The sequence below is a fragment of the Drosophila simulans genome, chromosome 2L, assembly GCF_016746395.2.
Source record: "Drosophila simulans strain w501 chromosome 2L, Prin_Dsim_3.1, whole genome shotgun sequence".
Taxonomy (NCBI): Eukaryota; Metazoa; Arthropoda; class Insecta; order Diptera; family Drosophilidae; genus Drosophila; species Drosophila simulans.
The window spans coordinates 5,833,409-5,859,847 of NC_052520.2; the positions used below are offsets into that span (position 1 = coordinate 5,833,409).

The 26,439-nt window shown below is 43.4% G+C and overlaps 3 protein-coding genes across 3 annotated transcripts; 1 reads left to right on the forward strand and 2 right to left on the reverse strand.

Moving 5' to 3' along the window:
- Positions 1–1,209: 1,209 nt before the first annotated feature.
- LOC6731124 lies at positions 1,210–21,037 on the reverse strand. The gene is made up of 4 exons (XM_016178931.3): positions 20,498–21,037; positions 2,859–3,041; positions 2,686–2,795; positions 1,210–2,619 (listed from the first exon to the last, which is right to left on the reverse strand). Exons 2-4 carry the CDS (start codon positions 3,039–3,041, stop codon positions 1,620–1,622), a joined length of 1,293 nt encoding a protein of 430 aa, XP_016023672.1. The 5' UTR covers positions 20,498–21,037; the 3' UTR covers positions 1,210–1,619.
- A 4,161-nt stretch (positions 21,038–25,198) lies between these two features.
- Positions 25,199–25,853, forward strand: LOC27207940. Its single transcript, XM_016183567.3, has 3 exons — positions 25,199–25,301; positions 25,359–25,439; positions 25,504–25,853. Exons 1-3 carry the CDS (start codon positions 25,262–25,264, stop codon positions 25,824–25,826), a joined length of 444 nt encoding a protein of 147 aa, XP_016023673.1. The 5' UTR covers positions 25,199–25,261; the 3' UTR covers positions 25,827–25,853.
- LOC27209088 lies at positions 25,841–26,342 on the reverse strand. The gene is made up of 3 exons (XM_016184598.3): positions 26,220–26,342; positions 25,996–26,166; positions 25,841–25,932 (listed from the first exon to the last, which is right to left on the reverse strand). Exons 1-3 carry the CDS (start codon positions 26,239–26,241, stop codon positions 25,871–25,873), a joined length of 255 nt encoding a protein of 84 aa, XP_016023674.1. The 5' UTR covers positions 26,242–26,342; the 3' UTR covers positions 25,841–25,870.
- Positions 26,343–26,439: the final 97 nt, after the last annotated feature.

A 26,439-nucleotide genomic window follows, 5' to 3' on the forward strand; every position in this document is an offset into this window, starting at 1 on the left:
TTGCCATACCTGATGGATCTGCCTGCTGTTCGCTTCTGATTCCCTGGTGAGGCATTTTTTCTTTCGCAATTCTTTTAAAATTTTTCTTTTTTTTCCCCCATACCGGCAGGATGGTGGCAGGGGGGTAGGTCAACTCGATGAACTGCCCATACGGCATGCAGGACAGGCTCTCAGCAAAACAACCGGAAATCAGAGGTTGCCACTGGCACTGCTGTGCATGTGCATCTATAGATGTCCCCATCGTACGTTGTCCCCCAGTTGAAAATCGAAATACTCGACCCCCAGAATGACAGACAGTTATCTCGAATGCAGCAGCCACTGAAGTTTTGCTGAAATTTAAGTGCAGCCAGTGCATCCTGGCGAGATTTCAGTCTGAAAATTTGAAATTCGACTTATAAAGTGCTTAAGCTATTACGCCGGCCAGCGGAGCAGAGCAGCCTGTTTAGCATTTCCGCTTCCGTTTGCACAGCCGTTTCCGACTGGACTCGGTTTGCATTTTTCATGAGTTGTTTCGCAATTCAATTTAGATACAAGTCTCAGATTTAAAGTTCTGCTAAATGAGCAGGCGAAAAAAACAAAACAAAACTTTCGGCTCGGCTTTTCAATTTGAGCAGCAAAACCCTTTTCTGCCGTTCTAAAAGGATTTTTCCAACTTAGGGCAAGCTATTATTTTAGGATGCTGCAAACTGGATTTGATTGGGAAATTTGTTGATTTTTAATCTGACCCGAAAGCGACCCATTGTTAATAAATTAGTAAAAAGGGCCCGGCGACTCGGTTCGATAAATGGCAGTTCCGGCCGACGGCCCTCGAAAAGTCATTCCTTATGACAAAAACGAAAAAAACCCTTCGATCATTATGTAAAGTAAGCTCATTTAAAAGAGAAAAGCTTATGGCTCTGAAAATTACGCATACGCCGCATAAATCATTCGCCGTAAGCCGCCAGCGGAACGGAGACGGAGGGCGAAAATCCCTACCAGGACCAGGACCAGGACGAGGACCCGAACCCAGACCGGTCCGGTCCATTCGCCGAAATACAAATTGCGTGGTTGGCTGCATTAATTGCGTCCTATTTATATGGACGTTTGCCGTGGCGTTCACGTGTTTAACTTGATTTAAGTACAATTAAAAGGCACCGGGAGACATAATCCAGGTGAGTGGCGATTCGCACACTACAAGGCTTCCCATTGAATTGAACGAGATGTGTGGTTAGGTTGTACATAATTAGTTCTTATTATTACAATATCTTTTGGTTTTTACACGAATGTTAGCCACAAGCTATCCAGATTCATACTCTTATCGAAGCTTTAGTTGCGGGACTAAAGCGTTAAGCTATAGACTCCTTTCATTTGGGATTGTTAGCAGATGGTTTCTTTGCATTACACTAGGGACAAAGTATCTTTTGTAGCGTAAGGAAAAACTAAACTAATCGTAACTAATCTTAGGATAGATTACTCGCAGGCATATTTCCTATTTACATTTCCCACTCTAACGGCTTAAACTACAAATGCATCTTTGGTCCAAACGGTACTCGATTTCTTCTCTCATTTTTGGGGCTCATCGGACGATCCTAGTGGCATACTCGTCCTTTGTACAGTTTCCACTCCTACTGACCCAATCGCTACAGGTAGACAAAGTGTCCCAGTCCCTTGGCCGGGTTGTTGTTGACGGCCTCCGCCGTGAGCTTGGTGCTGGTATTGCCGTTCATATCTTGGGTCTCCGCCTCCGCCACGGGCATCAGTCTGCCGTAGACTCCTCCGGACGCAAAGCGTGCGTTCATGTGGATGTCAAGCAGCTTCTTGTCCTTCCCCAGCGAGGAGAAGGAGTGCGAGGCGGTGCGAATCTCGCGTATGTTGTACACAGGGCTGTAGACTCGAGCGGGTGACACGGACACCGCCACTTGGGGCACAACTGGAGCTGGAGCGACGGCCGTGGTGTGGACGTAAAAGTCCCGGCGTAGGGCACATTCCGTGGAGTTGTCCGAGGAGCCGGAGCTGCTGGCACACTCGTCCTCATCCTCTGCATCTTCGCTGCTGCTGCAGCTTCGCAGATCCTCGGAGAGCGACATATCCGACTCCAAGGACAGCTCCAGCAGACTGGTGGCATCCTCTGCTGCCTCCGCGGCCTTTCCAATTGCCTCGTTCAGGTTGGCCAGCAGCTGGCGCCGGCGTGCGTAGTTGGGCGTTCGGCGCACCAGGAAGTGACAGCCCTCGCCCCGCTTCATCCGCTCCATCTGGGTACGCAGTGGCAGGTCGTCCGCGTGCAGTTTTCGCTGGCACTCCTGGCCAGGACACACCTCGTACAGCGAGAAGTTCTCGACCGGCTCGGGCGAACTGTAGCAGCCGAGGAGCAGGTGTAGTAACTCGTCACAGGTGGTCTCCTCGCTGATGACCAGCGACTTGTACTGGGAGCTGGGCTGCAGCGCGGAGGTGTGGACGCGGATCAGGCCACCTGGCTTCAGCTGCAGGCAGAAGCGGGACTCGCCCTTCGGATGACAGGCCTGCATGATGGCCGGCCGGGTGTCGTCGTCCAGCACCAAGATGGTCTTCACTCCAGCCCGACGCACAGCTACCTCCATGGAAAGGTAGAACAGGCGTGGATCGCGATGTCGCATCTTAAGGCTGCAATCAAATTTAAATTGAATTAAATTGCTGTCCAGCAACGGCGAACCGCAACAATTCGCTTACCGTCTTAGCAGCTGGCCAATAACCTCCTTGCTGGTGGTGTCCCACTGGATTCCAAGGGTCTTGTACTCGATGTCGATCTTCAGGCAGTTTGTGTACACCTTGATTGTGGTCTGTGGGCGGGAAATGTCGCATGAGTGATGGGTTCACCAAGAGCTTTTCCTTGTCGGACTCACCTGTGGCAGCTGCTCGTTGAGGCTGGAGTAACTGGAAGCCCGCGAGGGTGTTCTCTGCAGCTCCGCCGGAGGCTCCGGACTGCCGCACATGGAGCTGGCGCACGAGGAGGCGTGGCTGGAGGAGCGAAGGGACACCGAATCGGATCGATTCCGCAGCGGCGAGATTTGCACGTGCTTCAGCATCTGCAAGTGGAGGATGGGAAAGAAGAATGCGGGTTAGTCATATGGTTTGCGGATACCCCGAACTTTTGTCTTATTCATTATGAATGCTTCCTGGAAAACTCGGAGAGCACTTGCTACTCTAAATGAAGTGGCCGCATCCGGTTTGTTTTAAACGGGGAGTACACTGGGAAAAATGAAAGCAGCTTGCCATAGATATAATATTTAAATCTTTATAAGATATTAAAGTATGGAAATATTATAAAAAGATATTAAAATACTTCCTTTTTAAGCAAACAATGTTTACAGGAAATTATTAAATATACTCGTAAAATACCTCGATAAATCCCCTATAAAATTGTAGTATGCACCATGAATATGATTTACTCGTCGTGCAGGCAAATATGGGGGCTCTGTAGGGCAACTTTGTTCAATCCCCCCGATGAATGCAGCCACTTTCAGGCAGCCGCCAACGCTCATTGAGGCATGTAAATGAGGGGAAAGACATTGAGGAGAGAGTGTCCTCAGCCGAAGCAGCTCTCGAAGGGATTGGAGAGGGCTGTGGGGAGTGATGCAACTGGGGGATGATGAAGTGAAATTAATAAAGGGTTCCTCGCAGTCTCACAGCCTCACATCGCTGCACTCTCCATGGCGGTGACAATGAGGCATGAATGAACGAAATGGGCCGTGCATCGGGGAAAATTGCCGCCTGACATTTGATTGAAAGCCCTGAAACCTAGAGGCCCCGATCCGCGACCCTACTAAATACCGTTGTTTCACCCTCCGTTCAGAGATCCCCAGCCAGCGAGGCATTGAGATTCATTCGAGGCGTGCCGCATTGTGAGGCGATTGCAAGCGGAAGTTGCTGGGATAGCCCTGGCTCAACATCCGGTTATGCAATCGAGCTCTCTCTTAATTTTCATATACTTTCCTATATACACATGCAGTTATATACATATCACTATTTTGGGTGGGCGTCTCGTTCTCGTTGCGTGCCAGGCAATTTGCCAGTATACATTAATATAGAACCGAGCCATATTTAATTGAAATGTGAAAAGTTTGGGAGGCTGGCAGCCATGATTGCTGGCCTCCCATCTCATCCACCATTAATTAGAACCGGACCCGCCAGTCGCAGTCGCTGGAGCAAGTGAACCGCAGCGGACCGCTGGAGCAGTGCAAACTGCGAGTTGCGACTGGCGGGGATTTGGGGGCAGTGGGAACGCTCAAGTGGTGGCGTCTGCTGTTCCCGCAATTAGCGGCTAATGTTGCAGAATTTCACGCCAAGTTGCCGCTTGGGTCACGGCGAAATTGAACTCTCCAGCCCGCCTACTTCATCTTAATCGCGAGTGCTGGGAAAATCTCATAAAAACTACATAAAGTTGAAAGTCGCATCCAGACGGCAATAGAAGTACACATCAAATTTATAGAAGCCAATTGTTGTTAAAAACTTATTTTCGTTATCATTCAAGGCAGAAAGTTTCTTAACTGCAGAGATACAAACATTATCCAAACCCCACGAGTTTATAAGGTTGCATAAAAAAACAGCGAATTGAGGGTCAGTGAAAAGCACTTTGCTGTCTCCAATTGCAAAATCAACCAATTCCGACCCTAAAAAAAATCAGATAATAATAAAAACAAATCCAATAAACTTGCAAAGCTGAAGACGAGTAAAAGTGACAGAAGGAAATCAAGAATATATATTTTATGTGAAATTGAATTAGAAATTCGCATAACAATTTCAGGACCCTCTGGACACGGCACATAAGTTGAAAGAAAAGGAACAAGGATTAAGGTGGTGGAAGATGGCGATTCCTGGTGGGCAGGCACAAAATGTTAATGGCATCTGGATTGAGGTGGCAAAGGGGGCGGGTTGAATCTTGTTAAGTGGATATTAGTTAAAGATTTATAGCTATCACTGCGGAACAACTAGCACTGACCTCGCTCATTGGGTTTTAACTGAGACACTGTGTCCCCGAACTTTTCCAATTATGCCATCGATAGCAGCGCCTGAAGGTGCCACGCCCACTTGAGTCGGCCCTTAAAGTGCTGGAGAAGTCGCATAAATTCCACAAGGAGAACACAGTATCGCAGGACACACCGAGCGAGACGGAGCTGTAAGTAAGTAACTGCCAGACAGACATTACAGAACAGAACTTACAACTGCTGGCAAGAAACAAAAGAGGCAATAAAAAGCAGCTGCAGACGGGAGTGAGTCGGATGCTGAAAGATGCTCCAACTTGCGAGGAATGGAATGTTTTAATTTCAACTTCTTGGCGAGGAAATCGTAAACGCTTCCTTCCAAGGAGATGACAGCATCGCTCACGGCTGAAAAGTTCCTGCTACTTTTGGCACAGACAAATATTTTCGCATTCAGATACAGATTGATATTAAAGGCAAGTGCCGCTCTCTCGACCTGCCTTAAATGATATTGCATTCATATATGGATCGTGTTGTTCTGCTTAAAGCAGAAAGCAATCGGTGAAAGTGGATACTCACGTATCCATATCTAACCGGCACTTCTAGCAGGGCTTTTCCGCGTCAAGAGTCATAAAGCCTGCTACCCTGACATTCAACATGGAATCAATGTCCTTGAACTTGTTGCTGAGAAGCACAAACTTTGTAGTTATACATTTGAAAGTTTATCGGCGCAGGGGCCGTGTCCTTTGTCATTTTCACACATTCGAGAGGCAAACGACCAAAAGGATTATTGATTGAATTACAACAGCAGCGCTGGGAACAAGCAAATACTCGTACTTTCATGGCCAGCAGACTAGAAAAAGGGACCAAAAATAAGTTGGCAAGGGTCTGAAGGAATGGCCAAGGACCAAGGATACTTTTCGCAGCCGAAGAACAAGGAAAGATACTTTAAGTGCGAAAAAGGCACAGGGATTCTCTGAATAACTCGGCTGACGTGTCTGATAAGATTTGACTGCCATGTTACGTTTTCTTTATTAATCAAAGACGGCAGCCGAGAGGTCGGATGAATAGATGAATGGATGAATGGATGGATGCGAGACAAACGACGACAGGCTCGTAGCATTTGCCAAATGTGGCCATTCCCCTCCATTGTCGGGTTGGCTGGCAAGGACCCAGGATGGCCAGGATAGTGAAAAATGGCACTCTTTAAAAGGGCCAAAGGAAAAACAGGATACATAATTTGTATGTAGCAGAGCTCTGGCAAAAAGGTGGCTGAAATCAAAATAAACGCACCACGCATGTGTTATCAAAACATTTTCATGGAGATGTCAGCTGTTAATTATGTGCCGTCGTATTAACTCAACGGTTGGCAATTTCATGGAGATTTATAAAGTGCAGCGCTCGAATGCAAATAGTTCCCGATGAAAATGAAATCAAACCGGCAAATAAAATGTACCTGGCAACTGGTTTGACTGCAAAAATGACAGAAGTAAATATTTAACCAACCTGATTTTACACATGTGTGTGCGCGCCTACTTGCATATTTGATGCATCTGCCATATGTCAGGAAATTCAGATAGTATGGGTGGCTGCTTTCGATAATAAATCGCATTTGATTCTTTTTTGCCAAATGTAATTAATGAAATTGACTTGCAAAAGTCAATTAAGTTGACCGTTTTAATGGCAAATTGTTTATTGGCAGAGGCCCTTTCGGATGTACCCACTCTGTGGGCCACAATGTTCTATACTCACTTTGCCTCGATGGCCAGCGAAGCATTTCCACAGATTTTCTTTTTTCCATTTACTTAGCGGATTCTTAGTTGAGTGATTTTCGGTGTTTCGCTTTACGGTTAATTTATGCGCAGCCAGCTTGGATTTTTTATTACAAACTTCGGTTATATTTTTGTAGCATTGTGGGATAATAGCTTTATGGCTAACCGCTAAGTAGCAAAATTAAATGGTAGAATTGAAAGTTCTGATTTAATTCAAATGGTAAACGGCTAAAAGAAAAAACATGAAATATGTTCACTCAGGCCAATTAACAAAAACAGAGCTGGGATAAAAAATTGGCGCAAACTATTTTCGCAGAGCCACAGTGCCATAAAATAAAAGCCGCAAAAAGCGGCTGAACAAATTAGTTTGCAAACTCTCGCTGTGTCTCACTAACATTTATAATGCAATGCTTAAGCGGGGTATTTATTTATCTTCGGTGGCATAAAGCCGCTCCTTAACCATTTTTTATTGCCTTCCGCTCGGCTTTGTAAGCCGCTTAGCCGACCATTTTTTCATGCCATTAAAAATGTAAAGAATGTACAAAAATGCAAAAAAAAAAGTGTTGCATAGTAAAGGGCGCCGTGGCGGGGCAGCGCAAAAAGTCAAACAACAATATCAAAATTAAATTTCACTTTTAATCAACTTTTGCCCACCACGACCGCATTTCAGGGCAGAAGGGTTAATTTCCGGGCCGATTCCTTTAAGCCGTTAATTGGCGAACGGGCAGATTTGGCTTTGTTTTACTCATGCTGTAGCGCCTTTTGTTTCCTTTTTCAACACAAAAGCATTAAAAACGCATTACACCAAGCGGGGCGTTCCTCATTAAAATGTTAGCCGGCTAACGAAGAACTGGCTCGGACTTCAAGAGAAGCTAAATGGGGAATGCAGGATGCTGGATGCAGGATGTGGAATGTGGGATGCAGGTGCTGCATCAAGGATGCTGCTCAAAATAGAGTCAAAAGGGCAAAAAGGGCGCCAGTCGAGCATGAAGCGAAATTAAGAGTAGCTCTAACAACAAAGACCAGATGTGGCTGCAAGTTATCACGATGCGGGGAATTAAACATCCTTCATTTTTCATACAGGACCACACTAGGCGAAAATATTGCAACTTATTTAAATATATATATATGATATCCAATATTTTTGAAATAATTTTTTGCTTATATTCTGCACTCCATTTCCATATGAAATCAAAGGCGACTATTCTAGTTTCCGATTCCGAACTAATATGCACTTGGGTTTCCTATGTTTTTCCTCGTTGGCTTCGACCAATTTGTATCATCACTTCGCGTCTTTTCCCAGCATCAACATGCTCGGCCTGGGGCGCCATTTCAGCATATTTAAGCGACGCCCTTTGGAGAACACAGGCTCCTAACTACCCAACTACCCGCCCAGTTATTATGCAAAACAAGAGCTGGTAGATTAACATGCCAGCAGGCCCCTCCATGAGCGTACGGGGAAATTATGTTTTGGAAATTATGTAAGCATAAAGTGAGAGGTAAGCTGCAGTGCCCGGCGGGCAGAGCATTTGTTCAAGGACCCGGGGATGCGTAGATGATGTCCCCATGTCAAAGCTCTCACAGACAATCACATACACACGCACACACATTGGCACACAAGCGGACAGGAAGCGGAAACGGCGACATCACAGTGACAGCTGAAATAATTTCCAATTATTTAGAGCATACTTTTGGGCATCCCATTTTCCATTAGACCCTCTGCATGTTGCATCCGGCGAAAGTGTTAAAAATTTGTGGTCAACTAACAGCAGAGTGACACCAGTAGATGCGGCATTTGTAGCATTTTTGTCACCTCATCATTTGCATACATTGCGGCATTTGGTTCGCAATTCGCACTCAAATCGATAATTATATGGGTCATTCCCTTGCCAGATTTCCGAGTTGGGTGAAATCGTATCAGAGCCAGGAATGTTGTTCTTTTTCCAGTTCGGTTAATGCTTGACCAAAATCATGAACGGCTAGATTAAAAGCCCCACTCTAGATCGTGCAACTCCATTTAAGCCTCTGAATTACTACATTGTTCGCCGTTCTTCGTATGCGCCATTGTTTGCTGTGCAAACTTCGTTAGTCATGCTTTTGTAAATCATTTTCAAGTGAAACCGAAAAGGCAACTTATACAATGCCCGAATTACAATTTTAGCACAGCAGTTCTCCCTTATTTTTGAGGCAAGGATGCGAGATGCCAGGATACACACACATGCGCAGCCCTGGATCCTTTCCTACTTCCTTCCTTCCGTTCATAAATTGCACATTTTAAAAGTGTCGTAAATTTTGCGTAGGTGAGAGAATCAACTATGAAATTGAATCGAATGCAGTCGAGCATTGGCACACACACACCTTCAGAAGCACATGGAGTTTGCTCTCACATCTACAGCCACACACAGACACAGAGCACACATATATGCACAGACACACAGACACACACACACATGGCGTCCAATTCGCCATTGCATACTTTAGAGCGAAAAGTTTTGGAGCCCCATAAATTCAGCTCGCAGCATATGCGATGTATGTATGCAGGTGGGCGTAGAAGAGAAGATTTAGGGCCACGCTGATAATTGCATATGATTTTCTGTAAAATAAGTTATGCAGTTTATAAATTTCAATGCAATTAATAGCATTGCAAGAACATGCTTAAACTTTAAATTCCTAATCAAAGTGTGTGAAAGTATGTTTATCTTTTGATATGACTGAATTTGACTGCAGGCATTGAAACCTATTATTATATGTTTCTAAGCATCTCTTTAGGGGATTTAAGAATCTAAATGATTCGATTAATTAACTAAACCCATATAAGTGTATCTTCTAATCCACTCAGATAGTGTTAACTCTAACAGCCAATCACTTAAACACAGCCAGTTTTTCGAGACGCAGTGCATCCTAGACGCAGCAAACAGGAAGTGCATGTGGAATTTGAATTGAAAGGCCACTTCCCAATCATTAAGAGACGAGAGGACAGGGGACAGAACGGATAGAAGGCGCGACTCGAAGCGTTTTCCAGCCACTTCCGCTGGATGCTCGCATCCAACCTGTTGAGTGGAAACGTGTTGCAAGCGAAGGAATTTGCCTGCTGCATAAATTCTTTTAGATATGATTTATAGCTGCCGCTGCGACGCCGATGGTTTTTGCGTCGCTCATGCTGGAAACTGGTTCGAAATGCATTTGACATCCGGTAGCCGGCTTGGAAAAACAGCAAATTCCATCGTTATGCTAAATAATGCTGGATATATACATAAACTGTGGTCTTGTGGTCTATATTTACTCGAGTGTGGACCGAACTGGGTGGAGGAAATGCTGATTTGATTGTACATTTGGCACAGCAATCAGGGGCGAGATAATTGGACTCCTCGGAGTCGGCACTTCTGCTGGAGACATCCCATATATAGTACTGGCTCGTCCTTTGCCTTTCTGCTGAATGCGAAAATTCCTCAAATTGACGTATCCTTCTGCACGTACCAACAATTGTCACAGGGTTTTGGGTGGGGGTGTGACTGTGGATGAGGATGTGGCTGCATCATTCCGGCCACAACACCCACAGAGTCCTACATTCCATCCGCCACTTTTTCGCCACTAAGCGAAAAATTTAAGCAAAGTGATACATATTACTTCTGGGTGAGTTGTATATTAGATGAGGTCGAAGATGGATCCTTCAACAACATGCGATCCAGCTGAGAGCTCCTGGATTTGTCAACATTAAAAGAGTAGTCAGAAGGACAAGTATTAATATCATGTTGTTCCTGTGCTGAATGAGTACCATGTGCGCACAGCCAAGTAAGTTAGGTTTTTTCTCTTTTTAGTTTTTTAGCCAAACACCGACACACGCTGCCGTGAAAACAAACTAAGGTTCTGGTCGGACCGGGAAAATGGAGGCCGACACTCATTTCCTTTCCGTCCTACTCAATGTTTTTGGTAGGTTCGGTGCGTGTGGAAAACAGGAAGTGTAAACATTAATTGTGCCACGTGAAGTACGGAAATTCAATTAGGCGCCAATGGGGGGAATATACATATTTAACTGTTAGTTCTCCCATTAGGGAATGCGGAACCACCTGCAATTTGGGCTATTAGAAAACGGAATAAGAGAAATGCTTTCCTAACTTCAAGACCCAATTGAATTCAAGTCGAATGTGCCACATAGCCGCACTTACCACACATTTCCAATTTGATTTTAGTACAAGCAGCTCATCTTGTCAAATTATCTAATTAAAGTTTAAGGCATTCGGTTTTATGGCATGTCCGAAAGATATCTTTAAAAGACAAATACCTCGAATGCCCCTGCTGCTCACTGTCACTTTAGCCCGGCTCCCTTTTCGGGTTTTTTGCCTCTGGCCATTGGCATCGGGCACTATTTGCCGTCAAATTATTTGCTCAGGAATTCAAGACTATTAAAAGGAGGACAGCGCTTTCAACCGCTGTCGCATTACGCAAAACGAGTATACATAGCTGTGTTTTGAAAATACATTCGCAGGGGCAGAGGTTTGCATATAATTTTTGGACCGACCCGCGAACAAAACCAACAAAGAACCCGGCGCACACAAGGGAAAGAGCCTCGGCTGAAAGGCAAACAAGCCGCCAAAGGAGCCGGGCAAAACCCAAGTTAGGGCGAAATCTGGGGCAAGAAAAAAAAAATGGGGAATAGGGAATAGGGGGCTGTGGAAGAGGGAATCGGACTCGTCTCCGCCATCTGAGCTATTAATTTTTATTTGTCTTGTCATTTCAGGCATTCCGCAAGTGGCCTGTTGCTAAGCCAGCTAAGCACAGCTCAAGTTACCTTATAAATAGTTTTCCCGCCTTATAAAAGAGCTGCCAGCTGCGCTTACCTGTAACGAAAAGGAAATTGGGGAAATACAGTCGGTTAGTGAATCCCTGGATAAGTTGGAAAAGTTTGTGCAATAAGTATAGGTCCGTGCAAAAACAAATGACAGGAACTTTCGCAAGCGCACAGTATTTGCTAAGTAAATATCAAATTACAAACTAACACTGTGTTATATAAAATATGTTCTATTCGAAATGGGGAATGTAATGACTTGTAATTTAATGTTTGAAATAGAATTTGGACTAAGGTAAAATGAAACGTTTTCCGTTTAGAATTCCTCGAGATTGTTGAATTCCTGACCGTCCCTTTTGGAAGACACGGGGTGGCAAGTTCTCGAGGCAAGTACTTAAGGTGCGCCTTAAAGCTTAAGATCTTTGCATTAATTTTACGAGTAAAGTGAAATGTCTTGCGCACTGAACCCTAAGCGAGTGCAGACAGCTTTTAATAGTTGTGCTCGAGAGCATTTAGTTCCCACACCATTAATCAATCGGACGCCTGTCCGCCATGCAAAGTGCAACCTGCAACTGTTTCCCTGGCCAGTTTCCCAGGGCCACGCGACAGCTGCCACTGGGTTTGCATTATGAAAAACCATATGGGAAAATCAGCAACAACAAAAAGAAAACAGCATGCAGCATAGGGAACGCCGCGGCGTTCTGAGCCACATCGGCAAAACAATCTCGCCACGCACATATGCTTTGGCCACGCCAACTCGCATCCATGAGATTCACTTGATACGGCGAATGGAAGCTGAGCCGGCAGCTGACTTGCAGTCCTTCGCTGCATCCAAATGCACATCCATATCCATAGATAGCGATGCGACGGCGCAGTGTGGGAATTTCGCTATGAGAAAATGAGACAGGTCCCAGCTGCCTTTGTTGAGCTGAGTTCTCCAGAGGTAGCAGGAATAGGAATAGCAGGTAGCTGTTGTGTGCATCTCCGTGTGTGCATGTGCGTGTGCATGTGCACAACATGTGGAAAATGCGGCAGAGGGAAATGTGGAAGTCTCGATGATGTTTTCCCCGTCACTCAAAAATCCGGTTCGGCGGCCACTTTGATTGTGGAGCCATTTGAATGAGTGCCACAGGCAAATGCGTTCTTTATCGCTCCAGATTTCGGTTTTGTTTTGGATCCGTATGCCGTTTCCGGTTCGGATGTGGCTCAGCTCCACCACCGGCCGGTTTGCGTTCCCTGGGATCCTTGTTCGGAGGTCAGATGCTGCTAACGAGATTCGTTTAGTCGGCATTGTGCGACCTTTGTCTCAGGCCAACGCCCACAATTGAAAAACAAACGAAGCCGAGCCGAAGGTGTGAAAAGAGGTGTGCTTATCTTTCTAGGTAAAGGGTCTTAGTTGTCAGAGCCTCAGGTTGATGCATCGCCCACGATAAGAGTGTGGGTCGATCGGGCCGACAGGGGCCCTATAAGGTCTGACTTCTTGAGCTGGTTATGTAAGGTTCCACGCCACGTTATGTGGCATAAGGTTCTAGTTAAGCCCCCGTCTGCTCTTTAAATTCATGTATCTTTTAAATACTTTTCTATAGCTATCTTGTTTTGTGTTCATTTTACAAGTAATACTTTATAGTTATTTATCATCATGAACACAGTGGGCACAATCGTCATGTTTAGCAAGGTTCACATCAAAATTTGTCCGTCATTAGTCAAGATTCATAATGGTTTGTTTGCATTGCATGATTTCGAGGGATTGTGACCAATCAGTTTCCCATTTCCCTTTCATTTCATTTCATTTCATTCATTCCTTTCTTAGTTATCAATTAGTCGCTCTCACACTTGATTCACTTGGGGACAACTTCCTGTCGTGGCCACAAAAAGTAGTCCACCAATAGTTTTTATACCCATTTTCCACTGGCGAATCGGGTGAAATTTACGATCCGTTCAAAAACTGTTTGGTAAGCGATATATTGTCAACTGGACAATTTGTCGGCATGAGTGGTCGGATTCCTTTGTATTCGAGTCTGTAGCGCAGACATTCCATTTATTGTGGGCCACGCCATACAGGAAGCTGATTGTGTCTGGTGCCCAGAAAATGTGTTTTGTGTAACTATTCTATTCATGGGGCCATAAATTACCAGAAGTCGGGAATTGCTCGAGGGCCGAACTAACCAAATAGTAAGTTTTCCAGTATTTTAATGAGCTCCGGTCATAAGCTGAGTTAGTAGCAGCCTTTTTGCCAGCTTTTCGGGGGAACTGCGAGCCAAAACTAAACTGGTTTTCTATTTTCCGAATTCCCAAAAGGACCGAGCAACATTTTTGCCAGCCAAGTACTAATGAAATTACCCATGAAATGTGTTTGACGCAGGTCTTCTCATCTACTTGTGCTGAACAGAATCCGAGATTGGGCCAAATTAGGTCCAACTTAGCCAGTTAATGGATTCTGTCCGAATTGAGCGACTACGCAAACTATATAAACATTTTTCCCATTTGCCATGTTGTGGTATCTCTGTTGTCGATTATCATCGGCTTTTGTTCCCAGGTAAATGGCAATTTAATGCTACCCCAGCAACAAGTTTGTATTTGTTTCCTGGACATTGAAACCATAACAAGCAAAACATAAAACCATTAAATTACTCTTATAAATTATGTTATTATAAACAACAGTCTAGGGAAATTTACAAAACGGTTACTTCAGTTACCACAAAAATATGGTATCGTATTCAAGTTGTGTGATAACAAACTAATTTGATACCAAAAGCTGATTGTAGCAAAATGATCATAGAGATCATCTTAATGCGGTGTCAATAGCACGATCAGGCACGCTACTAGCTCTAAAGTCTAAACCTATGACTAAGTAAACCTCTGACTAAGTTCTGATATGGGATGGAAAAAGGGGAGGGCTGAAGGGAACATCTCCATCCATCGGCTATTTGTCACGCTTTGACTTAGCCGCTGCAGCACGAGCCGCGCTCGACGACAGATCTTAGTCAGATGGTCAGGTTGGAGCTTTTGCCGTCGGTCTTTGACTTGGCTGCTGTTAGTCGCATCCAGCGGCCAAGTTAGTACCCGAGGTGGAAGTGGCACTTGCAGCTGCTGGGACAAGTGACTGAAGGTGATTGGCCTCGGCAATTTTGTCGCTATTACGCCTGGAAAATGACTTGGCATCGCTCGCATGTGGCAGGGTAAAAAGTTGCCACGCCGGTATTTAGTGCAAGTATGTTGGCTTTCAGGCGGCGATGATGTATTAACCGTTAATGCGGCATGCCCCTGACATCTTCCTGGCCATGTCGGAAGCTATAGACGACTATATGTATGCAGTAGTGGCACTTATGATATAAAACAGCGCGCCATTCCGGGGAAAACCACAATAAACAGCGTGGCGGGGAAATCTCGATTTGACATTCAATTAAACTCAATTGTTGTTCAATTAATTAATCAATTATGCATTTTTCATACCGCCGCATTAATGTGATTTATTTTCACCGTAGAACAGAATTATTCGGCACTTGAATGAATATTGCAAGGCAATAAAAATGGAAATAAATGGTTTTCTCTTGATAATGAGAGGTAATTCGAGGACAATTCGCTGCAGATGCCAAATGAGTTTTAATAAAAGGATCGATTATTTAAGGTCTAGATGAATTTAACATTAAAGCGGCCAAAAAGAGCATCCGTGAGTCGTTGGTAGTCGGTTGGGCATATTGTTCAATTTAATTAAAATGTTCGAAATTATGCATGCTCCTACTGATCAACTGAATTAACCCCATATGCTGTTTTAAATAATTCACTGCGTTTTTTCGTTTCCTCATTGAAAAGAAATAGCGATTCATAAATCTGTTAAAATCCTGTCATATTTTATGGACTTTCTCGCCCTTCAAACGCTCTGCAAACTGAAAACGCTTGCCGCCTCATAAATTTAAAATGTACCAAAAAAAAAGAACGAGTGGGTAAACTCTAAAAAATATCATAAAGCTTTCAGCTCTCTGCGGAAATTATAAATTCAGAGCAAAAGCGCGTGGTTCTTTTTTTATTCCGCTTTGCCTGATTTACACAATTACAAAAAGCCAGCGGTATTTTATTTGAATTTTCCCTGGAAGCCTGCCAGGTATTGTACACCAGTTTTTGCGGTTGTCAATAAATAATTGCAACATGGACTTCTACCGACAAAATGTTTTCGTGCCGCTTATTTGGATAAAGAGCGCGCTTTTCCAAATTGCATTCCAATTTCCATTCTAGACAAAGCCGCTTTTCGCAGTGGAAAACGTTGTTTGTGATCCAAGGCAAGGTCGTTGCATTGTCTTCGGTGGGATTTCAAACACAACTGAGTTTTCTCCCCACACAAATTGCGCATTTGTTTCGGATAAATCAGCTAAAAATAATACACAAATTACTGTCCCACACTTGAATGCCTTCCCCCGTCACAACACGCCCAAACTAATCATTAAATAAATGCGCCTGGCCTTAAAAAACTAACATACCCCACAGATGCATCTGCAGCTCGCCCACTTTAAAAGATACAAAAGAAACCGAAATTCCGTGAAGAACCATGCCTCGCCCTAATGAAGTTATGAGCTGAAAAGACCAGAATATCGCTCAACCGGGGGCTGGAATACTTATTTTTGATGCCACTCTTTCTTGCATATTCCATAAATATGATGAAAGCTGGAGGAGGAGGAGAAGGAGGAGGAGGAGGCTTCCACTTAAGCGCCGACAATTAATATTTTCCATATTTCTTCTCCGCTCCCCTCGTTTTGTTTATTGAAGTGTCGATTAAGTTGCTTTAATATTAAGCAGCCCTCTATATTAAGAACCCTCCTTCGAGATATATGGTTTATCTTACGGGGAAAGCGACTGCGAGATGCATCTGCAGCAGGCCTTGTTCCTATTTCAGAGTTCAGACGAGGCAAGATAAGCGCAAGTATATACATATGTACTCATATGATTCACTTGCAGTAGCTGAGGTTCAAGGCACCAAACCGTTTCGTATCTGCAAGTTGATATCTCAAAAGTGCCAGTGCGCCAGTGAAGCACAAATCAAAACGGCGCTGCTGCCAATCAATGAAAACTGTGAGCTGCCAAAAAGTTGGCCCGAAAGCGGAGAGCGGGCCAAGACAAAAGGGTCAGTGGTGTTACCCAATCCGATTCTCACACAAATTTGCAAACGCACAATTAAGTCGCCTGGGAGGGAATCCAGTGGAACTTCCTGCAGCAGACCGACCCTGTGGAGCGCATGATGTGCCAACAAAGACGTCAACTTGTCACCCGTCCAGTGGCCAAGTGGCCAAGTGTCCAGCTGGAGCGGCACAACGGCCTTTAGCTTGGTTAATTTATCATGGCCAGCGGAAGGGAATGAAGGAGATGTGCAAAGAGTGCAATTGTGCGGAGAATGTAGTTGCTTTTTTTATATACGAGCGTTCTGGTTTTTGGGCCAACTGGATTTCTTCTGGGCCAAGTGTTTGTATTTAGCCGCTGCGCCGCTGACTGATGTGCGGATATTAATAACGCTCAAATAGAGCTCCAAAGTGGGCAAGCTTTTTGGTTTTTTTCACTGGCTCAGCACAGAGTTTTTTGTTTTGTATAATCCTCACTTGCTTTAATCCAGCGAGTTTCCGGCCTTTAGCTCTTTTTGCCCCCGTCGAATGGGTGCTACACGCATATTGATTACCAGGTAGTCGAATCCAGCTGGGAATCGAGGGGTTACGAGCGTTTTAAAGGCGAGTAAAAGCTGCATTTGCAGGGGCAGTTAATGAATCCCCACAGCAGTGGTGAGTCAATCAACTTTTGGTCCCAACATTCCGCATTCCCACAGTGCATTAAGCCCGAGGAGTCCGAGGCAGCAAATTCCTGTCCCAGGATAGCTGCTGGGAATCGGAGGCGCAGAACCATCCGGCCACTGCAAAGTCAACAGCAACAAAATCACTTGCGGTTGCATTTTGCGGTTTGCGTCAACTTCCACAGCCACAAATGCGGACTGAAGTGGTAAGTTTGCTTTTCTTTTTAGGCGTGAGAATCGGTTACCCACTCAGGTGGGCGGATTACATAGGCACGTGTTGGTGGAAAGTCAGCGGCGAGAACGATTTCCCACCCGATAAGATGGCCACTGTGAGATACATTTCGCAGTTAGATTTACGGCCGAACGAAAGTTTTACGAGGCTTTGCTCGTTTCAAAGCGAAAGGTTACCAGCTTTTGACCCTAATGGATCATCTGATCTGCTGGAAAAAGTGATAAAAACGAGGGGAAGAAACTCACTTGGGCAGAAGAAAGTTCCAGATGAACCTTTTCTGCTCGTAAAGCAAAGTATGGGGATTGCGCTTATATAATCTAATAAAGGAATATTAAGATGGCGATCTAGGAAAATGAGAAAGGTATTTGCCAAGACACGTTGTTTCTATCACAAGAAGTCTGATCATCAGTACAACTCAATCTCTAAGCTCTTTTCGCAGTAACCCATTTACAATGCAAATTTGCTTCTCATGACTAATACTACATAGTTTCGCTGAAAGCCAAATCAATACGGAATCACTTAACACACAAATTCCCCAATGCCTAATCGTTTCGAATTATACATTGTTGTGCTAGAGAAAACCAGATGCCATAAGGCGTTATAATTGTTTTACGGCACCGCAGCTCACAGGTTGCCGTGCGCAAACAAACAGTTAACAGGCTTTGTGTACCTTGGTTTTTTGTTAATTAATTGTTAACAAAACGAAGTGTCAACAAAAAAATATCAACTGAGAGCGGGCGAGAGAAAAACCACGAGTAAAAGCGCCAACTTCCACTTTTTTGCTGACTTTGTGTGCCATCATTTATATTAAAGAAGTCGTATATTATTTTTTCATTTCGCTGCTGAACTTGTTTATTGAATTTACCATTTTGAAGCCGCTGACTCAGTACGATTTTCGCTGTAATTTAGCCGAGTTAGCGAGAAACGTTAAACGAGGCTGCAGTGCATAATAATATATAACCGAAAAAAACACCGATTCGGGCCAGCATTCAATTCAATTGAATTGTGAATATTTCGGAATGCTAAGCTTCAACATCAAATTGTGTTGCCAATGCCTGAATAAATTGTAAATCAATTTAAGACGACATTAAAACACTTTCAGCAAGAGAATGTATGACTTCGAGTGTGAAATAAAATAAAATAGCTTAGGAAAATTGCAGTAGAATAAATTGTTTTATCTAATAGCCGGAATAATTTAGAGTAGAACTTGTACATATATGTAAGCAAAAATCCGGGTAGCGCACATTTATGTCGATTGGACAAATGCTTTTGTCTTTTTATTGCCAGTGCGGGTGTGTCTTTGGTTTAATGAAGAAACAATAGACTTGAATGTACATAACTGTATATGGAAGTCAAGCAACTTCCTCAAGCTATAAAGCCACGCATAAATTACCGAAGACATTATACAAAATGGTTTGTTCAACCATTCACTGAAATGGAGCTCTCAAATATGATAGAAAATTACTAAAAACTATAAAAGCGAATTGAGTTGTTAGTGGCAAGATCTCCAGCGAAAGATAAACGATCCCCGATGCAGACCACCCTCGACATCCTGCCATCGATTAATCAATAGAACTACTTCCTTTTAAAACGCCCCTCGCAAGTACGTGTGTGCAATGTAAAGACTAAATGAGGCGAATATCCTTTCATGCCTCACGTATCCAGACCAATACAGGATACTTGTGTTAAGCACAGATTTTGGTGGTACTACCTGTTCCGAAATCGAGGCAGAAGGCGCTAAACTGAAGGAAACCGCACTTGACAGTACCACACGAGCAGGTAGGCCCAAAAAGGTAATCCCTCTCTCACGTAGTCTTCTGAAATTCAGGATGGGATCGCAGCACGTTGAGCCCTCTGGGGCGCATTGTACTCGTGCATTTCCTGATTTTTAATTAGCCAAATAGAACCTAACAAAGACAACAAGTTGGGCCAAACGGTCTAAGGCTACGTGCTTGGTATGTGAAATCTTCTGCCCCTCAGTGTCCACAGGAAAACAATGCTCCTCCAAACCGAATACTCCTGTGTCCGAGAGGACAGGAAATTAATTCGATATCAATACTTTTCTGCGGTTGCGTTGAAAATTGCGAGAAAGTGATGGTAACCACCACCTCAGGCTAGCAATTTTATAATCAAAACCAACCGCTTTTGGACCACTCGGGATTTTCCCCACTCGTAATCATGGTGGACAATGCTAACTTATTATTGAAACTCCTCATTAGATGATTTTGTGTGGAATTGACATTAATTAGCAACACTGTTTTCAAGGAGTTTGACAATAAACACAGCAAAGTCAAATGAAATGATACACATGTGTATCCGATTGGGGGGCATTGTTAATCGAAAATCCCCAAATGAGCTTTGTTACCGAACCGAGTGATATCATTCATGTGAGCTTGAAACAACAGAGACGGATTTTCTCACAGAAATCTACGAGATATGCATCAAATCAAATGTTTGGTCGAGACCAAAAGTTTGTGTCATTCATAATCGGCCAACGAAGCAAGTCGACTAATTAAGAGAGTCACTCGACCAAGAAATTTACATGAAATGTTTATGCATTTCCAAAATAGCTGGGAAGGCCGTTTGTCCGCCTGTGTGGCCCTCTAATGGAAGTTGGAAATATTTGCATAAAAATTCAAAAAAGTGCTGAGCAAATTGTCGAGTTGCAGCTCCACGGATGTACACTTGTCGGAGGCCAAGAACCGGACAATGATGCTCAGGAATTCCGTATTTGCATTGTAATCCCCCTAGATGACCTCGGGAATGGAGGAAGTGACTAGCCAAGAGTTTGGTTACCGTTGCCAGGTTCAATCAACTCCGGCCAGCGAAACTGTCTGGATCTAATCGCGCAATTCGATAATTGAGTGCAGGAGGAGAGTGGGCTGTGAAAATTCTGGACTTTCGCCAAGGCGAGAAGAAACCCAATCGACCGAACTAGATCTCGTCTAGCAATCAAACTTTCTAGATGAAGAGCGAAAACTGGACCAGCGATCGGGGGCTTACCTTCTAGCGTATGATTTGTAGTATCCAAATGTGATTTGTGTGTAATCCAAAGACCTTAAGGCCCGACTTTGATGGATGGCGGTATAAGAAGTCCGGAGTGCGAAGACAAGACAAGGTCGCGTTGTTTTTCTTCGGCTGCCGCTTTTGGGGCCCTTTGGCTGCTTGGCATTAAGTTATCAAGCACTCCACGCCACTTCGCATTTCTTCGCGTATCCAAAGGTGCGTATGCGTACGTGCTCCCTGCTGGGGGAAACAGGTGCACTCAGGAAGCAGCTGCACTGATTTTTATTTAGCGTTGCACTTTGAATCTCTATCCCGAATTTGTTCACTTCTTGTACATATGTGTATATTCCTTTGGCTTCCGTACCAATTTTATTTTAGATCTGGACGCACATTCACTTTCGTTCGAATATAGGCTCGCTACCGTTAGCCAGTTCACCCAGAATTGGGAATTATCGAGCGGAGCTAATGTAGATTCAGTTCCGCACTCGGCAGTGTTTACAGACGCACTGAAGCCGCACGGCTAGCGTCTGCGAGGTCTAACCCGCTGAGAGTCGCATTCAGATACCTGTTTTGAATGTGTGTGTGAGCTCGCTCTCGCTCTCGCCTCTCTGCACTCAGAGAAAAACTATAGCTAGCTTGATCAGCGGATAACAAAGCAGATACTTGCAGTTAGGAGGTTATTTAATAATTTGATAAATAATATTTAATTTTTTAAGCTGAATATAAAGTTCTCTCATAGTACACTTCAACTCAATTTAAAATAAGCCAAGCTGATCTGATTCAAAACCACCATGTGAATAGTTTGAATGTTAGGTGATTGGATTTGGGGAAAACGCAATCGTTCATAATGGAGCCACTGGGGGTGTGGGTTGGCGCTTCGTGGGCGAGTGAGCGGGCGAACTAGTTCTGTCTGCGGCTCGCTCATTTCAGAGAGAGGAAAACTGGTTTCCAATCAGACATAGACTTTGCCGGCATGTGGGTTTCCTCATGGAAATCTGGGTATGGGGATTCGCGGTCGAGCGACGCCGGATGGGCTTGGGCAGAGCTACATAAATGACCAAAGTTGAAGGGCGAGGCACGGCTAGAGTTTACGGACTTGTAATAAATCAGGGAGTTTTCGAAGCAGAAGACTTTAGCCAGTAATCATATGTATATATTTGTTTATGCTAGAACGGCATTAGTAGTTTATTTAGTTACTAAACAACAAGAAAATTCAAAATCTGTACTACTATAAACAATATTAAGTTGAAGCATGTTGAAAGACTCCTTCTATTAACAGGATCGATTTAGTAACTTTAAGGCTGGCGAAACTAAATCCAGGAAATAAGCCCTGAACTTTGGCACTATGCAAACTGAGAAAGGTGAAAGAAAGTTCAACATTCAGGCGAGATATTTCAATCCGACAAGTCGTAGATTGCCTCGGTTTGATGTTTTTCAGACCCCACAGAAACAACAAAGAAAAGCAAAAGTTGAAAAATTAATTATGACAAAGTCAAAAAGTCCAAAAATTATTAATGAAAGTGAAATTATCATCAGCGAAGCGAAAAACAAAAATAAATAACAGATTTTGGTTGCTTCGATAATTGGCGAATGAAAAGGAAGCAAAAAACCAACTGATGCGCCAGTAAAATTCATTAGACTTTGATAGATGAACTTGATGAGTGGATGTCGCTGATGGACGGACTCGCAAAGTTGTGAAAATCTGAGCGAAAAATGCGGAACCAATTTTATTTGTTTGCTTTTCGAGAGTAATTTAATTAGTTGGAGCACGGCAAGCTATGTTTGCATCTGACCCGGGGCGGTCAATTAAGAATTCATGAATCAGACCCTAATTAGAGGTCGCCGTTTAACAAATTGATACTGGTTTGTATTCACATCGAAGCAGAAAGATCTGTTCAAAGGTGTTAATAAAGCCCAGTCAAATGGCTTGGCTCTTTAGGAAATTTCCCGCTCCTTATTCTGACCATCTGAAGGGCTTCAAAGTTTGTCCTCGAGCCCGGGGCACAAAAAGTTACATCTTGCAGCTAAGTGGCATGCCTCTGCCCAACGGTTAAATATTTGTGCAGCACTGTGCGGACATGAAAATGGTATCATAGCACGCTTTTCACACAGCCGTGTGAAAAGTACACACCGGCCCAGTTTGGGGGAGGGCACCTCGAACTGGGATGCACGTCCCCAGCTCACCTCCAGTCCACCAGACTCCAGATGAAGATGAAGTCGCAGCGAAGGTATGCTCCAGTTACAGAAGTCAGAGTGTTTGTTCAGCTCAAATACAGTGGAGCCTACGAAACTGTTCCTGACGAACTGTTCCCATCGAAAAAGCATCTTTTGATGCCCTTGCCATCGAACTTGTAATTGAGTGACATGGAAATGAAAACAAAAGCACATCATATTTAATATGAAACAATGTTTTGCAACCATCTTCCAAACACAAACAGAAATCTTGCGAGTTCTGCCCCGGTAATTCGGCCTGTACGCGCATGGAGTTGCAATTGCGGACTCAGCTCGGCCGGCTGCAAGTTAATGGCTAATGGTCAGCAGCTGCCGCAGCCAAAACAGACGTGCTCCAATTGTAAACAAAAATGTTGGAGCTCGGATCGCCCAAACACACTCGCCTCGAGTTGCACTTGTGTTGGTTTGTATCTGTATCTGTATCTGCATCTGCAACTGTATCTGCATCTGCATCAGCATCTGCTCCGGATGGCAGCGAAGTCTGTCAAGTGGGTTGCGATTCCGACTTCCCCCTCGGTGTAAAAAGCACCGACTGACTTTTTGCGTGCTGAGCACATTTCCTATAAATAGTAGCTGTAAACCATAAATAAAAAACGAAAAGGGGCAGAAGCGCAAGACGAGGGCTTAGTATTAATGCCATCTATCAAGTTGCAGGCACCCGAGATGAAGTTTGCGCTCAAATGATTTGTTTAGACGGCTTGCCACTAAGTGGCGGTGGCCTGTTAAGGCCGCTTTGGTTGTACCGAAATGATTGCACAGCGAATTAGTTGGCATCGGAGTAAAGAGCTATCCGTTTAAGGCCTAAACATCACTTACCCCAAACGAGATCGTCTCAATTGATGGATATAAATCAAGTTCGGGCGGCAAGCAGCTGATATTGGCTGGCCGTTGGCTTCAGTATCCATGTCATAAACAAGGACTTCCGATTGCGGCGTCTGCTCAAGTGGCAAGTGCCACGAGCGGCTTAGCGGAGGTCCTTATTAAAGCTGAAACCGAATAAAACACCAAACTTTCAGCAGCTGAGGGGCGACAGCTTGCAGACCCAAACAGGTGGCATCGGCAGTTGGGTCAGAGACAAGTCCTGGAGTGCGGGACAGAGGGACGGAAGGGCGGGAGGACTTCCGCCGATGTCCTGGCCATTTCGTAGCCAGGTGGCCTCGCCTTCGCCAGGTCAAGCGAAAAGGCGTCAAGGATATCAAGGATTCATAACTCATTTACCGACCTCTTGATGAAACCACTTCGATATCAAGTTCTGCTGCGCGAAGCAGCTAAACGGAGAATAACTTGGAGTGGCATGAATTCATAATGACAATTATTAAGTTACAGAAGTTATTTTTACGTTAAATTTTATATATATTTTACGTAAAATATTGAATACAACTTTTAGTTCAAATGCGCTTTAAGTGGTCTTGTTTATTTTCGTTTTAGTTGCTTGCTTTGTGCATTCAGATTCACATTTTAAATGATATATTAGTGCTGGATGATTTATTATGCGAAACATTTTCTGTTTATGGACATAAAATATTTGTATTTTTAGTCCGAAATTTTCGGTGTGGGCCAAGAACGTGTTTAATAATGCGCTTTAAACAACCAAAGGCAACGAATATTCAGCGGTGTATATTCACGTTTAACTAATGTGGTTTTAACAATCACCTTAAAAAGCACATTAGCTTTCGATTTCTATCGCATTTGAGTCGCTTACACAAGCAGAGGGAGTTGAAAATCCGAGTGAATATAATTAATGCCTAATTAATTGTCAATTAATCTAGTTTTTATTCGAGTTCAAACTTGAGAAGTAGACTTAACGTATATATGATTACAGCTAATGTGCAGATATATTTAAACACTTCTGAGTTCCCCATCAAAAGATTCATTTACACAAAACTTACGCTCGCTTGCAGTTCCTCAAAACGTTTCCATTCGAAACGCATAATATTTACGAATCAATCGAGGCATAAAACCGTCTATACTACATGGGAAAGTCAGTGCCCATGAATTCTACTAAGAAAATATTGTGTTGGGGCACAGAACTCATGGGTATGGGTTTCTTTAATAAACTTGGAAATGCAACGCACAACGCTCCGTAAACTCCGCAACTCCGCACGGAATATGGAAAGCAGTAAAAGACATACAATCATTGGAAAAGTTATTTGTTTTGACGGAGAGTAGGAGCGTGGGCGATATGGCCGGAATACATCTGCTCCCTGGCCAAGTTCATATGTAAATGCATCAGGTTGTAGAAAGCTTAGGTGAAGGAAAAAACTATAACTTTTCAAATCAAATTATTACTCATAAAACGATAAGTCGCGTTGTTAAGTGACTTGTTCTTCGAGGTTTTTATGGTTCCACAATTGAGTGAATCTAAGACGGAAAACGTTACTCTTACAAGGGCTTGTCTAATTTAAATGAAAGTCTATTTAAGTTGCTTGTTTCTGTGTTAAACTACTGGAAAGAATTAGATTTAGAAATAATATTCATTGCAAATAGCACACCAAAGCGACTAGTCGCATATTGATCTAGTTCATCGAAATGAATGCATACCATAAGTGTATTTTACTTTTTCTTTGTGGTAAAAAAAGATATATATACCTAAAAATTAATAATAACTATCTAACCATTCCTTTAGCAACTTTTTCTGTGCATTTAGTCAACAGCTTAGACAAGCTCGACATCAATGCAATTTTAACGAAGTTTAAAAACCTCGCTGGTAACTAAACAATCCTATTATTTCTTAAAAGTTGTAAAATTACTAAACGATCTCTCTTTTGAAGTACAAACCGCAGGCATACACTTGCAGAATATTAAATCTGATATAAACATCACCTCCAAGGAATTCTGTATGAAAAGTGACGAAAGAACGAACCGCTTCAAAAGGATTATTTTTCTGCAGAAAGAGGTTATCCTTAAATTGCAATCGCAATTGTTGGAACAAACTCTGAATTGCAGCAATCTGAGGCAAAGAGTTCGCAGGCTCATTGATAGTTACACAAAGTTAAAGTTCGAAGTTGAAAAACTGAAGTCGAAAAGTGGCACAACTGATGGTCCCAAGAATGAGAGCCTATATAAAAGCCAAATAGTAGATTTGTTGGATTAAAACAATATTAAATATTAAATGATGAAATGAACCATGATTTTATTTTACATCTTGGCGCACTTCTCTTTGTCCTTTGGGCACCTTCCTTTAACAATTTCGGTGAATGCTGTGAATGTGTATAAATATTTATATTGTTGCAGGCGAAATTACATTAATAAATTCCACTTACGTTTCAGCTTTTTTTGTTCTCGTCGGCATGAAACTCTTTCAACTTGGCATCGATTCAGAGCAGTAAACACACACGAGCCATCAGCAACTTTTCCACAGTGGATATTACTTTTCCAGTCGCAGGTTAGACATTCGTCTGCCATGGTTTTTCCCAATACCAAGGAGACTATAACTACGGGTCTATTATTAAACCTTTAATCTCAAGCCAAAAGGTTAAGGTCCTACCAAATATGAGATGGATCTTCATGCCGTCGCTTTAGTTTCGAAACTAATTTTTCGAAATACCCAAAAGAACACAATAAACTTTAATTCGATTACAGAACTATGACTGAAACATATCATATTTGCAACAGTTAGCACATTTATTAAAAACAAAATTCAACTTGCTAATGCTACACCTAAGTATACATTGTATCTTGGTTCTTTAACTTTGGGCTAAGTATCT

Coding starts and splice junctions, on each gene's coding strand:
- LOC27207940 (XM_016183567.3), top strand. CDS start 25,262: ATGAATGCATACCATAAGTGTATTTTACTTTTTCTTTGTG. Junction 25,302..25,358: donor TATTTTACTTTTTCTTTGTG/GTAAAAAAAGAT, acceptor CCATTCCTTTAG/CAACTTTTTCTGTGCATTTA. Junction 25,440..25,503: donor GAAGTTTAAAAACCTCGCTG/GTAACTAAACAA, acceptor TCTCTTTTGAAG/TACAAACCGCAGGCATACAC.
- LOC6731124 (XM_016178931.3), bottom strand. CDS start 3,041: ATGCTGAAGCACGTGCAAATCTCGCCGCTGCGGAATCGATCCGATTCG. Junction 2,796..2,858: donor TCAACGAGCAGCTGCCACAG/GTGAGTCCGACA, acceptor TCCCGCCCACAG/ACCACAATCAAGGTGTACAC. Junction 2,620..2,685: donor ATTGGCCAGCTGCTAAGACG/GTAAGCGAATTG, acceptor ATTTGATTGCAG/CCTTAAGATGCGACATCGCG.
- LOC27209088 (XM_016184598.3), bottom strand. CDS start 26,241: ATGAAGATCCATCTCATATTTG. Junction 26,167..26,219: donor GAAGATCCATCTCATATTTG/GTAGGACCTTAA, acceptor ATAGACCCGTAG/TTATAGTCTCCTTGGTATTG. Junction 25,933..25,995: donor AGAACAAAAAAAGCTGAAAC/GTAAGTGGAATT, acceptor ACACATTCACAG/CATTCACCGAAATTGTTAAA.